The sequence below is a fragment of the Syngnathoides biaculeatus genome, chromosome 20 (genome assembly GCF_019802595.1).
Source record: "Syngnathoides biaculeatus isolate LvHL_M chromosome 20, ASM1980259v1, whole genome shotgun sequence".
Taxonomy (NCBI): domain Eukaryota; kingdom Metazoa; phylum Chordata; class Actinopteri; order Syngnathiformes; family Syngnathidae; genus Syngnathoides; species Syngnathoides biaculeatus.
The window spans coordinates 8,020,719-8,035,129 of NC_084659.1; the positions used below are offsets into that span (position 1 = coordinate 8,020,719).

The window sequence follows — 14,411 nt, forward strand, 5'->3', positions numbered from 1 at the left end:
GACGCGCAGGTCGAAATTCGTCAGCATTTCTCCCTGATTTTGTTCTTCAAGATATACAATAAACATCAGGATAGTCGACTTTGCTCGTTCCCGGTATCAAGTAATACATCTATCCAAGCATTTTCTCAGCTGCTTATCCTCACGAGGGTCGCGGCAGTGCTGGAGGCAGGGTACACCCTGAACTGGTTGCCGGCCAATCCCAGCGGACATGGAGACACACAACAGTCACACTCACAATCACACCTATGGGCAATTTAGAGACTCCAATCAATGCATGTTTTTGGGATGTGGGAGGAAACCGGAGCGCCTGGGGAAAACCCACGCAGGCACGGGGAGAACATGCAAACTCCACACAGGCGGGGCCGGATTTGAACGACGCTCCACAGCTGCGCCACCGTGCCGCTTTGAGAAATACATCAAATAATATCATAAAATGTTCAAAAGAAGACTGCTTGCGCTGGAGTGAATTATCTTCCGCTGGGCGTCACTTGATGATGCACAATAAACACATTGATGCATTACAAGAGCCCTAATTCATCCTCATGTCTGGCATGCGTTCACTTTCTTCAGTCCTCCTCCTTTTTCTTCACCCCCGGATAATGCATCCTCCGAGGACACACCCCGTTGCAGAACAAGACTTTTCCCCCTCTTAACTCCTGCCCACTTCCTTCATTCGTGGAGTCTTCCAGGCAGGGTCCACCGCAAAGTCCACTGGTGAGTCCCGCATCTCATTTCTAGGCGCGAGACCAACTAGACGTTTATTTGGTTTAATGAACAATTAATTGGATTTTTGAAAGGTCAGTAATTGCTTTTTTTTTTTTTTTTTAATTGAGTAGCAATATGTGGTAATTGAAAAACCAATATTAACTCTGTAAATGAGATGAAATGAGGGAACACTGTGTGTGCAAATATTAGTGGCGTCTCTATAATGCTTATTTATATTCATGCGACAGAATTGAGTCGCCATGACTGAAGAGACAACCGGAGGGAGTCCCGCTAGAGAGTCCGACCCAAACAAAGCGGACGCCGATGGAGGAGGTCCGGTCAGGGGCAAGTGGGCCAATAAGTGGGAGTTTTTGCTCGCCACGACGGGAGAGATCGTCGGCCTGGGAAACGTGTGGCGATTCCCTTATTTGTGCTACAAGAACGGCGGCGGTGAGCAACATGTTGTATGTGCTTGTGCGTGCTTGGGAGTTTGGGAATGTTGATCTTGATTGTTCTCCAAAATGGCTTCAAGATGTTGGGCCAACACAATTGCAGTTGGTTTATCCAGCTGAACGAAAACAAAACAAAAAAAAAGATTCGTGAAAATCCATCTTCTCGGGAGACCAGGTCCATTTTTTTTTAAATTTACTGTAGTTTTACCCCACGCACATATTTGAACACATTTAAACTTATCCATTCGTTCTTCGCAGAGGATAAAGAATGTACTCCAAGTCATGTCCCTGTGAGTGCTTGGTGTGCATATACCAATTGAGTTTAGTTCAGTGCCACAATTGTATTTCCAAATTTGAGCTCATAAGTGGAAGCGAGACATTGCTCGAATGATGGCAAATATCTCAAATATCGTATCGCACAACAGTACTGCGCTCAACTGAATATCTTGCACACCTGCCCTCTTCTGTCTTTTGTTTGCCGTCACGCCGCGCCATCCAGGTGCCTTCCTCATCCCGTACTTCCTGTTTCTGGCCTTCGGCGGGATCCCCATCTTCTTCCTGGAGACGGCGCTGGGGCAGTACACCAGCCAGAGCACTGTCACCGCTTGGAGGACAATTTGCCCTATGTTTCAGGGTTAGTCAAAAATAAACAAAAAAAAAAAAAATAATAATAAAGATGAACAAGGCTTGAATTTATTGAATAAATGAACAATCATGACGTGTAGCTGTAGCGGTAAACATTTGCGGGCCTTGTGACAAACAGAACTTAATAGGGTGTTTGTTCACAAGGAAAGATCACGGGAAGTACAAATCCACTGTTTTCATAAAACCAATTGAGCCAAACAGTTCTGGGATCTGAAATTGTGCATTTTCTTCAAATATTGTAACAGCATGACCTCATCACAAAAACAAAACATCCAATCAGATTATGCCGCTTTATCCCACAAAGGGGCCTTGTGGCAACGTTATGTTGTTTTTTTTTTGTTTTTTTGTGTGTTATTTGTCTTTATGAGAGTTTCTTTTGGCTTGTCCCTTTCGGGGTCGCCACAGCGTGTCATCTCAGATGAACGCACATATGTTTGGCACAATTTTTACGCCGGATGCCCTTCCTGACGCAACCCTTCTCAGGGAGTGGAGGCCCCAGTGGGATACGAACCCACAACCGCTGGTTTTCCAAACCAGTGCTCTAACCACTGAGCTACGGGACCTCTTCTTATTTGTCTGTATAGTTTCTTCTTTATTTTCTTATGACTGCCCCTTGTGGTCGGGACACGTATTGTGTTGACATGCATTATGTCTGATTTATTGTGACAGCGTTATCTTATATAAAGTGGTTCTCAAACATTTGATACCGGTTTTACAACAGGCGGTCTAACGGACGCGTGTGCTCTTAGGCGTGGGGATCGCCTCGCTCGTCATCGTCATCTACCTGAACATTTACTACATTGTGGTGCTGGCCTGGGTCCTCTTCTACCTGTTCAACTCCTTCCAGAACGCGCTGCCGTGGTCTACGTGCAAAAACTGGTGGAACACTGGTGAGCGGCGAGCAGCATCTGGCTTCGATTAAGTCCGGCCGGCGCTCTGCCACAGAACACTCCCCAAATCTTCCCGTAAGACGCCCCGGTGCTCTTTCATCATCTTTGGTCTCATCTCGCAGATAATTGTTATGACCGGGTGAGCCCCTACTCCAACCCGCATCTGTTCCAACCGGATGCCAACTGGTCCTTCCTCAACAACATCAGCACCTACGACTACTTTGAGAACTTGACTGACGTGTGAGTCGCTCGGGGCACCTGGGAACGTCTTTTCCTGCTCCTCTTGCTCGCCTCCAACTTGACCACTGAGCTCCGATTTCTCTGTGTTCTCCTGAGAGAATTCCGAGATAAGGAAAAAAAATTGAGGGAAAGGTAGTCAAATAATTCTTATTTGGATTAGCACTGAAGAAGAAGAAGATACTTTGGCGGTAGTCCAGAGTTTGGGGTTCGTAGAGGTTTTTACCGTTAATTAGGATTGCTTGGAATGCATGAGAACCATCAAGAAGATACGCTGCTGGCAAACATTGTGCTCTTTATTGCTGTGCACTTCTAGTAATTGTTGATCTGCAGCTGTAGCTAACTTGCTCACGGTGTGCTTTACCCCACCTCCGCAGATCCCTGAACGAATCATTCCTGATGGTCAAGTCCGCCGAAGAGGAATTCTGGACGTGAGGAAAAAAAAACCCCAAAAAATTACATTTACAACCACGCACGCAGACACGAGATGCAATTTCTTTGGCATCACAATGCAAACAAAAAATCTGCTATACACGGCAAATTGCTGCGATGCATTCCTCACAAGGCACATGTACTCACTTATCACTGCATTAAATGTAAACGAGGATTGCACAACTGCACTCGGTTTGAAATGTTCAGATGTGATCCAGCTGCTATATACCGATATATTTAAAACATGTGCTCGCTCTTCTACGGCGTCAATCCTGCGCTGCACATGTTTTGCTCATTTTCGTCTGCACGTCCCGCGCCCGGGCTCTGTTTATCGCCGCCTTTCACTTTACAGCATGTCCCGTTTATAGATTGACGGGCGCGTTCCCTCTCTCTTTCCGTGCAGCAATCGCGTGTTGAGGATGTCCGAGTCCATGTCCCTCGGCAAGGTGCACTGGGATCTGGCACTGTGCCTGCTGCTGGCCTGGGTCGTGTGCTACTTCTGCGTTTGGAAGGGGGTGAAATCCACAGGCAAGGTGTGGATGCATTTTTTTGGTACCTATGGCCCGAGCGAGCACACAATTTCTCTTTGAAAATTTAAACCCGGAAGCCAGCTTCGCTTGGCAACTTAAAATGTGGTAGGCTTGGCTCCCATGCTTGAAAAGACACAGGAAGTGCACCATTTTGGTTTGAAGCTGACATTTTAGTGTTATTTATACTTTTATAAGTCAGAAAACCTCGATGTTCTGATTGATTCCCACATTGACTTTCAACAATCATATCAAATCAATCACAAAAACGGCCTTCTACCATCTGAAGAACATATCTAGTGTGAAGTCTTGTATGTGTCAAGCAGACCAGCAAAAGCTTGACTTGACTATTGTAATGGTCTTCTGACTGGACCCCCCCCCCAAAAAAAAAAAAAAAAAAAAAAGAGTATTAAACAGCTGCAGCTTGCGTTCTAACCAAAACAAAGCGCTCAGAGCATATGACCCCAATCCTAAAGTCCTTGCACTGGCTTCTAGTCAGCTTTAGAATAGATTTGAAAGTTCTGCTACTGGTCTATAAATCACAAAATGATTTAGGTCCTGAATACATGAGAGAAATGCTTACGGAATACAAACGCAGGAGAACTCTGAGATTGACTGACTCAGGTCAAGTAGTGGAGCGCAGAGTCCAAAGCAAACGTGGTAAAGCAGCATTTAACTATCATGCTGCACACAAATGGAAGAAGTTGCCAACAGAGGCGAGGTCAGCCCCAAGTGGGAATGTTTTTAAATCCAGGTTGGAAACTCTTCTTTTTTTCCTCATGCTTTTTAGAATATATCCACTTTTTGATCATATTACTTGCACTGTATGCAGTTTTTACTTTTTTTTTTTTTTTTTTAAATTTTGTTAGTCATTTTTATTGTTTTTAGTCCAGTTTTAAATGTTTTATCTCTTTGTTTTCAAATGCCTTTATTGAGTTACCTCGTGTATGAAATTTGCTTTCCTTTGCTTTATTTTTAAGAATCTCTGGGAACCTGTAATTGTGTTTGTTTCCTGGAAAAAACCCGTTGCTTTGGATTCTAACCCTATCTAATATGTCACCGAAAGAAAGCCTGAATATTTGCCGGATTATTTCGCAGGTGGTGTACTTTACGGCGACCTTCCCGTACCTGATGCTCATCCTCCTTTTCCTCCGAGGGGTGTCGCTGCCCGGTGCTGGCGAGGGCCTGAAATTCTACCTCTTGCCCGACTTTGGGAGACTGGGCGACCTGGATGTAAGAAGAACACAAAAAGTTGAAATTATAAAATGCATAGAATAATATGTGATATAGAAGAGCATGATACTCTTTGGACTTTTCTGTTGTCATATGACAGCAAATGCATCAAATGTTGTTGTGCATGCTTAATCCTTTTCAGCATTTCAAATGTGCTCTTTGTGTGGCTCTGCCACGTTACACATTTATACACATTTTAAAAATATATACATGTAATTTTTGTAATATTGAGATTTTATTTCAGACATGTCTGGGTTTTTACCTTTCGGGGCTCTTTGCGTCGACCCTGTTGCACGCATCGAGCAGGCTGTCTCTTTTTTTTAAAGACTTGAGATCGGGCCCCTGAAAGCATTCAGCACATGATGTGGTCCTTATCCGTTTCTTCCTACGGCCTCGTTTCCGCTCCCATGCTTTCCTCCTTAACAAGAAAAACAAACTGAGAAAGAGAAAGTGAGCTGGGATTTGTCAAGTGACATTAACCAGCAGACCCCCACCCCCAGTCCTGTTTTAAAAGTTTTTTTTTTTTTTTTTACTGGTTTTATGGGCTGAAAGCGCACATGCGTGGATGTCGTCAGTCCGAAGATGCGCGTCTAATCCCGAGAGGGGGAATTCTGCGCCGTGTCGGGCTGGATGTTTGGCATGTTTGAACACAATGGGATCATGTGTTGCCGTATATTAAGGGAAGTCTCGCCGTCTCGGGGTTCGGGCGTCAAGAGTCGGAGGTTATCGCCCCGTGGGGGTCGTGCCCACGCAGACTTCTTCTGGCTTTCTTTAGACACTCGATTGATCAAAGATGGTGGTGCACAGAGCTGTGCAATTAACACTTGTCAGTTGTTCAAATGGAAGGTTATGCAATGCGATGTCTCGAGATTTTCAATGTGAGCATCAAACATCTGGCCGGGTTCTATTTCTCTACATATCAATGAATCTTCTCTGTCCAGTGAATCAGCGGGCGCCGAGCAGGATGACATGAAAAAAAAAAAAACACAGGCACACAGACACACACACAAAAAAAAAAAAAAAAAAAAAAAAAAATCAATCTCGCAGGACCTAACGGCTTTCTCTGTGCGAGAGAGACGGCCATGTGTCAGCATGTAAATTGCATTCTTTTATTGGTGCCTGTTGCTAATAGCAACCATGTGTTGTCGTTGCGGAAAGCACTCGCGCAAGACGCCGGGATGCAGACGGACTGCGAACGTGCTTTTTGTGCAGACCTCAAACAATATTCGTGTTAAAAGTAGATTGCAAAATGATGGCAAATGTATCCAGACTTTAATTTTGGTGCACAAAAGACAGAATGTCCAACGTTTTATGCAAAAAAAATGTTCCTCAGCGGTCACAACTGACATCCAGGCAACTCAACAACACACATAATTAGAATGACTAACATCTAATTGCTACAACCTGAGGTCACAACAGCCGACTCTTAACGAATTCACTGATACAAGGGTCGCGGGAAGTGCTGGAGCCTCTCCCAGGCGGGGTACAACACCCTGAACTGGATGCCAGCCAGTCGCAGGGCACATTGAGACAAACAGCCGCACTCACAATCACACCTACGGGCAATTTAGAGTGTCCAATTATGTTTTTGGGATGTGGGAGGAAACCGGAGTGCCCGGAGAAAACCCACGCAGGAACGGGGAGAACAGGCAAATTCCACACAGGCGGGGCTGGGATCGAACCAACGTCCTCGGAACTGCGAGGCCAACAGTTCACCAGCTGAACCACCATGCCGCCCCCTCGATATCAATTTTTCAAAATGTTTGTCTTTTACTGTAATTAAACATCATCAAAGACAATTTTCATGATGTCACTCATCTGTCTCGGACAGTGATTCTCAAAGTCATTTATTATTTGTATTTATTCATCAAAAAGTGTCACCCTGTTTAGGTTTGGTTTGACGCGGGGACCCAGGTGTTCTTCTCCTTTGCCGTAAGCCAGGGAGTCCTGACGTCTCTAGGAAGCTACAACAAGTACAACAACAATTGCTACAGGTACAATAGAACCCACCGGCACCACCAATACGACCAGAGCCGCCTCATGTTGGGTGATTCCTGACCTGTTTCTGCCCAAAATAGGGAGTGCATGGCACTGTGCCTCCTGAACAGCGCCACCAGCATCTTTGCCGGCTTCGTGGTGTTCTCCGTGCTGGGCTTCATGGCGGTCCACTTGGACGTGGCGATCGAGGACGTTGTCACCAGCGGTGGGTCGACTTCCGGGTCCTCATTCACGCTTGGCAACCCGTGCGTTCGGCAGAGGTGGCAATTGGGGAAGAAACAACTGATCAAATCATTCATGGAAACGATACAAAATTCATAAAAACAATAAAAACTAACCCCAGGAATTTAACAAGCGGACCCGTTAACGGTTAGGCGGGCCAAGTGGCATCTTTTAAAGCCCAAAACACTCAAAGTCAAAAATGTTATAGTGTGGAAGACGATTGCGACCTCAAGTGGACAATAATAATACCTGCATGCCAGATGCCGATGCATTACTCAATTGATCAATAGAATAAATTTGTCGAATAACTGATTCAGAAAAAGAAATACTGATTAAACTCAAGTAAAAGCAAATAAATACAAAAACAGATAAATAAACTACTTGTATAAAACATCTGTTTTGAAGACTCGGCACAAAATATTTTCCTTTTTTTACTAACTCACAGGGCAAAGAGTAGTAGAAGTCTTTAAAAAAATAAATACCCATGTAAGATTTTTTTTTTTTTTTTTTTAAATCTACTGAAGTTAAGTATTTAAGTTGAGTACATGTACAGTACTTTTATTTCCCACCACTTGCTTTGAACATCTTCTTTCCATGCTGCCTCCAGGTCCAGGTTTAGCCTTCATCACCTACCCCAAAGCCCTTTCAATGCTCCCCGGCGCACCCTTTTGGACCGTGCTCTTCTTCCTCATGCTCCTCCTGCTGGGTTTGGACACTCAGGCGAGTCATCATCACATCACAACTTCTTCTTCTTATTGAAATGTAACAAAAAGCTTGTTTGCGTTCCTCCAGTTCGTATGCGTGGAGAGCCTCGCGACAGCCATCAGTGACCTGTTCCCACGGCAACTGAGGAGGCCCTGCGCTCGCGAGATCCTGGTTCTGGTGATTGCGGTGGTCTGCTTCCTTCTGGGCCTGCCCCTCATCACGGAGGTACACGGAGAAAAGAAAGATAACTCAGACTGAATATGAGTCTGTTGACTCCCGTTAACACAGCCATACCCCAGATATAGGAAGGTGTGCACACTTGTGCAAACACAGTATCTCGGTTGGGAATCTTTATTTTTAAAAAAGAGCATATGAACAGGGGTGTGCCGACTTTTTCTATCCACTGTAAATGCATTTTTACAAGGATTCATGATGATGATTAAAAATATAAATCCATTTAACATTTGATTTGATTTTTAAGGGAGGAATCTTGCTCTTCCACCTGATCGACAACTTCGGGCCGAGCGGGACCAGTTTGCTCTTCATCGCCTGCTTTGAGAGCATCGTCATCGGCTGGGTGTACGGTGGGTGGCCGCGTTGACATCTAACGCAGACTGATTGGCGTCACGTGATTTGCACTTGCAGGCGCCGATCGTTTCTTGGACAACATCGAGGACATGATCGGGTACCGGCCGTTCCCCGTGCTGAAGTACTGCTGGCTGTTGGTCACGCCGTTGCTCTGCGCGGTGAGCCCGTCTTCCTCCGTCACTTCCTGCTGTCAGCCTGGCAACCGACTTATTGACTTCTTGTCGGGGGCGACAGGTCACCATGCTGTATGACCTGGCCAAAGCGCACTTGCTCATGGTGTACGACTACCAAATGGGCACGTGGGGGTTCGCCATGGGGACCCTGCTCATGCTTACGCCCCTCATCTGCATCCCGGCGTTCATCCTCATTACTTTGTGCAGGGTGAGTGAGTCAGACAAGCCAAACCCGACGGAACGTAAGCTAGCGGCAGAGTCTCGCTCAGTTTTCAAACTTCATGACTTGGCTCGTCCGCCACCTCTTTATAGAGCTCGTGCACCTCTACGTCATCGAATCACGTCACTGGCCGGAAGTGTCGATCAAACAAACCGTTCTTCAATGCTAAGTCGATTGGAGACGAGGCGAAAATTCATCTTATAGCACGTCGCACAGAGTTTTGTCCGATACCGTTAAACATTTACACGGTGATAATAAATGAAGATACGTGGAAAAATAAAATAAAATAAAAAAAACAAACAAACCCATATTTAATGGCGAAGTCCATGTTTTCGCCAATAAGAAATTGGATTACTACCACACTTCCACTTGTCTTGGACAACTGGATCTACACACGAATCTGGTGGGTAAATCGTTGAGATTTACACGAAGGAGTTTGAAAGCGTAGAAAAATGTGGACGCATACAAATACTTTGTTGTTGGATCTGTTCTTAATGTTCTTAAAGCCATCGATCTTTTCTGGTCTTTTCAGCTGGTATTCCATAGAATGATCTCTTTGAATGTCTGTCTCATCTGTGGTAACAACCAAGAGCACAACAAGTCTCGGGCATTGTGAATATTCTGCTCCGGTTCAATGTCCCCCACACTGTCGAGCAGCTCTTTTTGACCGGCAATATGGTGCCGTGAAAATGGTGACATCAGGTGCACGAGATCTATACTGGTGTTCCAAACTGACGTGGTTAGACAAAAATGCCCTTCAATACTCTCCCAAAACAAAGCTTTGACACGAGGTCCGTATCGATTGGGGTCATGACAGCTTGAAGGAACTCGACATAGATCACATCATCTTAACATTTTCTTCTCACGTCAACTTGTCTCGTCCAATCAGAGTCCCCAGAAGATGACCACGCCATCGAGCGACCTGCGTCAGGCTCGGCCTCACAATCCCATCCTGACGGTGTGCGGCCACGTCGTCCGTGGGCCTGCCCGAGCCAGGACGGCGAGAGGAGCTGACGAGAAGATGGCGATGGGGGAAGTCAGCGGCGTTTAATGGACTGATGAAATCATCTGGAACGTTTACAGTTTGTGCAGGTATTCAGGGAACTATGAGTTTGAAGTACTATTCACGTAACCCAACCCATGTACCAATTATCCTCAACATTTAAAGATCTGCCTGTGAGACTCTTCAGGACTTGTCACTGTCCTTAAACCTTTTGGAATTTTGGCATTATTTGGTGGGCTGTAACAGATTAACAGCCTTCCCATTCATTCCAATGAAAAAATATGATTTAAGATTTACGGTGGAGGTGGGACTGCATCAGGGATCAGTTCTGATCCCACTTCCTGTTTGCATTGGCGATGAATGGGCTGACAGATGAGGTGGGACTAGAATCCCCATGGACCATGATGTCCGTTGATGACGTCGTGATTGGCAGCGAAAGTAGGGAGCGGGTGGATGAACATTTACAAAAGTGGACGCATGAGCTCGAGAAGAACAATGAAGCTGCTCAAGTCACTTCAACATAGTTTCTTGTCACCAAGATTGCGCCATTGTACTACTTTCATTTTTTTGGCCAGAGTTTTTCGGTGAATGATGAAGGAACTGTAAAAAAAAATACATGTTAATGGGTAAATACGCAAACGATAACAGCATAGAGATCAGTAATTACCCCGGGAGGTACATTCATGTATTTTGTGCAATTGTTTTTTGGCAGTCTCATGTAGACACCCTTTTATTAAACAATGACCCCAAATGAACATTTGAATGGGTATTGACTGTAATCTTACCCTGTGGTACTGTGTGTACAGTATGTAAGACAGTCTGTTGTACATGTACTCTATAATATAAACATATAGTATAAGGTTTCTACCATGATAGATTTCATAAGTTTGCTAGTCACACACGCACACTCACCTCAACTATGAAAAAAAAAAATCTCACCAATGCCGCACATTTTTTTGTACTGAGTGTGGGTGCTTGTGCACGTATGTGTACGCGATGCCAAAATCGGTCACGTACGTATGATGTGAAGCGGCATTCGATGAGCGCGTGATTCCGTTTGTCCGGTTTTCCCACAATTGATGGAGGACAATTCACCCTCAGACGCCGCGTTGAGTGACGCGTATGTGCACGCATGTACCGTACGGTCAATTGTATGAACTTTCATAAATATTCAAATAAAAAGCATGATCGTTATGTTGCCGCTCGTCGCGTCTGATTGCTTGCCCGCTGTTTGGATCGCTTTGATTGGGTTTCCTTAGCAACGGCACCTCTGCGGCATTTGCGCTTATTAATTAGGGACTTGGCATAAACAGATGGGTTAGCGAATGATAATGCAGCAGGTATGAGAAAACAGAAGTTCCAAGGGATGGAGGCGTCTCGGCGTTATTGAGCGTGAGCATCGCTGCAAAAGAGATTTATGTTTGTTTGTGTTTGATGGCCGTGCGTCCCAACACTTTTGGCCCTAGAATATAACAAAGATTTATTTATTTATTCATACAATTTAACTTAATTTTCATATGTTAGTTGTTAATTGCTATTTTTTTTCTTAATGTGCACACGCCACCGTAAATCACGCATTTTACACTTTAATGATAATTATTTGAAATACATATACAGTGCCTTGTGAAATTACTCAGCCCCCTTGAACTTTTCAACCTTTGGCCACATTTCAGGCTTCAAACATAAAGATATAAAATTACATTTTTTTTTGTCAAGAATCAACAACAAGTGGGAGACATTGAAGTGGAACGAAGTTTATTGGATATTTTAAACTTTTTTAAAATTGAAAATTTTATACCTTTATGTTTGAAGCCTGAAATGTGGCGAAAGGTTGAAAAGTCCAAGGGGGCCGAGTACTTTCATAATGCACTGTACATATATTTGTTGCTGTTTTTTCGTTATTATAGGAATGATTTACTGAATTATTTTGAATGCACAAACACTTCTACAAACATGTTACTTTTTAATACAATTCAACTATCATTTTGAACACAGCTCCTTATTTCTCTCTGTTATTTTTAGCGTTTTTTTAATTTATTTTCGAATGTGCAAACACCTCCCCACATATCTGGTAGCATCTTAATTAACGTATTAAATGCATCCCTTTTTTGTCTTAATTTTTCTTCTAAATCATTTTGAACATGCAAAGGAGCCCACATGCAGTACATATTGACCCTGCAGCATCACAACAGGAAACAATGTATACAATAAAGTTCTTTGGAAATATTATGCACTCATTCCAACTGTATTTCCCCTCAAATTTGACAAACAAATTTGTCATCGCGAGAAAAGACAGATCAGCACCGAAAATGACGAGATGAAATCCCATTGAGGGCGCTTCACGAGGCCTACCCGAAATCGCCGTCATCTCACACGGAGATGGTCGCCTGGACCGAGACTGTCAAAACCGGTTTGCATCAGCTTGTTTACCAGGCCGCCGATCAATGCGGTGGCTTGATTTTGATTCCCCCGAGCGTCTCTGGAAAAGATAGTGAGGGGTGATTACGTTCTGGAGGCATCACTGCCGAGAACATAAATGAAAGTTAAAATCAAAGTGATGATTGTGGTCCATACTCTTGTGATGTCATGAATCACGGCTTCACCCCCCCCCCCCACCCTCTCCCCGGTCATCCAAATGTCTTGTGCTAACATTTAGGAGAGGAACATTTGGCACCGCAGGGCAACAAACTCCAGCTGTCAGACTTCCTGGCCTCTTCCTCGACATGGAGGATAAACAACGACCAGTGAACACAACGCTGCACTAATGTAAATACTGCGGGGCCCTGCGATGCAAGTGACCTGACTTTGAGTTTTTTCCCAGATTTGGGTTTTTGTCTGGAGGAATTAACCCTGCAAGTGAAAGATATTTGAACACAAACAGTGGAGCAACACGTAAAAATCAATACACGGGTAGTACTCACAGCCAAATAAATTTTATCCATTCCCAAACATGACTACGGTATTAGTACTGCGGCTTACTGAGCCAGTTGTGAAAGTCTAATTTTTGCGTGTCTTTATGTCTGCTACGCACACCAGAAGGAATAGCGGAAAACCTGTTATTATTAAACTATGTTATTATAAAGTGGAACTTTTTTTAATTAAAAAAAAAACATTACAAAAACTAGTGTTTTTTTTTTTTTTGAGCGAGGAACAGATTGATTGCATTTCCATTCATTTGATGTTTTGAGTTCCAAATGTGGTCATGGAACAAAATAATCCGTAGATCCCGGTTTGTGGCAATCGGTGATCTCCACATGCAGTCCGGAGCATTTACATTTATTGGGACTACAATGAACGTTCTAGAAATAGGACAACGTGAAGAAAAGGAAAACATATTTTCTTAAAAATATGCAAGTCTTGATTGACTAAACATCCATCCTTCCAGTCATTTTCCAAGCTGCTTATCCTCACTGCCTATCCCAGCGAAATTTGGGCGAAAGGCGGACTACACCTTGAACTGGTCGCCAATCTGCAAGATGACGAACACAACTTCTCCTCTGGGAAGACGTTCTAGACAAGTTTTAGCATGAGACTGGAATTTCCGATTTAATGGTGTCGCCATCAAAATGACCCTCAAACGGCTCCCATGGAATTGTACAAAATTCAGATCGAGAGGGAACTAAAGGGAGTCTAGACCAGGGGTTGTCCGGCTGCTGGGTCATGGCCATCGTAGGCGACATTTACGAGTGTACCAAAAGAGTTTTTAATTAGGATGTGCATCCAAACACTTTTGGTCTACCGCTGTCATTTTACCAAAATGTTTCCCAGATGAGGGCCCTTTCAATCGGGGGAAGGGGAGGGGGTCACACACACACACACACACACACACACACACACCATGGCAACCATGCCGGCAAACACACAATGTGCCGCCAGTGTGTGGGTGTGTGATCGGCATATCCCATATGACCCCAGGGGGTCCGGGCATTGAGCGGTAATGAAAGCAGGCGCACAGGTCGAACTTTATTAGCAGCCACTCGATAGCCGCGGCTAACAAGGACAACCACCAGTGGCCCCGCACAGCAGAAAGTGCGAGCGGGGAACGCCGGCGAGGTCTTCAGAGAGCCTCCCATGGGCCTGAGGAGAAGCCCGAATTGACATTTCTTTACCTTTCGGATCAAGTCGTGGCAGGGACGTTGATGAGGTGGGCATCTTGGCGGTAGGCATATTTTGGACGGCTGAAAAAAACAATAACAAAATCTTCATGTTAACGAACTGCAGTAACAATACTCATCTATTTTTAATGACATGAAATCTTAAGTCTGTTTTGCAAGAAGTCATTCTATCTGAATGCAATTCCTGTGATCCATATTGATTTTACGTTGCAGTCCGACTACTTTTTTTTCCATTAAAAAATCATTTAAATTTCAAGCGCGGATCA

At 44.3% G+C, this 14,411-nt stretch overlaps 2 protein-coding genes, 1 long non-coding RNA gene and 1 other non-coding gene across 10 annotated transcripts in view; 1 reads left to right on the forward strand and 3 right to left on the reverse strand.

Moving 5' to 3' along the window:
* The first annotated feature begins 369 nt into the window (after window positions 1-369).
* LOC133493878 (sodium- and chloride-dependent betaine transporter-like) lies at window positions 370-11,626 on the forward strand. Of its 2 annotated transcripts, XM_061807832.1 has the most exons (16): window positions 370-714; window positions 954-1,155; window positions 1,657-1,791; window positions 2,552-2,692; window positions 2,815-2,932; window positions 3,307-3,360; window positions 3,765-3,894; window positions 4,987-5,121; window positions 7,012-7,115; window positions 7,200-7,324; window positions 7,949-8,061; window positions 8,134-8,271; window positions 8,528-8,630; window positions 8,692-8,792; window positions 8,869-9,015; window positions 9,917-11,626. In XM_061807832.1, the coding sequence occupies exons 2-16, from the start codon at window positions 966-968 to the stop codon at window positions 10,076-10,078; spliced, it is 1,896 nt and encodes a 631-aa protein (XP_061663816.1). In that variant the 5' UTR covers window positions 370-714; window positions 954-965; the 3' UTR covers window positions 10,079-11,626. The 2 variants fall into 2 exon arrangements, with proteins under 2 accessions (XP_061663816.1, XP_061663815.1); XM_061807831.1 differs by lacking the exon at window positions 9,917-11,626 and having other exon boundaries at window positions 8,869-9,453.
* trnas-gga (transfer RNA serine (anticodon GGA)) lies at window positions 2,293-2,365 on the reverse strand. The gene has a single exon. It is a non-coding gene; the product is annotated as a tRNA-Ser (tRNA).
* LOC133493881 (uncharacterized) lies at window positions 2,885-7,310 on the reverse strand. Of its 6 annotated transcripts, none has more exons than XR_009793211.1 (7): window positions 7,181-7,310; window positions 7,003-7,085; window positions 5,384-5,539; window positions 5,017-5,115; window positions 3,299-3,354; window positions 3,114-3,203; window positions 2,885-3,023 (listed from the first exon to the last, which is right to left on the reverse strand). It is a non-coding gene; the product is annotated as an uncharacterized LOC133493881 (long non-coding RNA). The 6 variants fall into 6 exon arrangements; XR_009793210.1 differs by having other exon boundaries at window positions 3,114-3,206; XR_009793209.1 differs by having other exon boundaries at window positions 3,282-3,354.
* Window positions 11,627-12,465: 839 nt separating the features above from the next.
* Window positions 12,466-14,411, reverse strand: part of iqsec3a (IQ motif and Sec7 domain ArfGEF 3a) — a 42,902-nt gene continuing 40,956 nt past the window's right edge. The window contains exons 15-16 of the transcript XR_009793206.1: window positions 14,140-14,208; window positions 12,466-12,509 (exon numbers count right to left, since the gene is read on the reverse strand). The gene's annotated coding sequence lies outside the window, so the exon portion shown is untranslated. The remainder of the gene's footprint in view (window positions 12,510-14,139; window positions 14,209-14,411) is intronic.

Bases quoted from the DNA above. Each gene is read 5' to 3' on its own strand.
- LOC133493878 (XM_061807831.1), top strand. From the start codon at position 966: ATGACTGAAGAGACAACCGGAGGGAGTCCCGCTAGAGAGTCCGACCCA. The intron at 1,792-2,551 runs GTTAGTCAAAAA...GTGTGCTCTTAG, and splicing joins AATTTGCCCTATGTTTCAGG to GCGTGGGGATCGCCTCGCTC. The intron at 2,693-2,814 runs GTGAGCGGCGAG...CTCATCTCGCAG, and splicing joins CAAAAACTGGTGGAACACTG to ATAATTGTTATGACCGGGTG.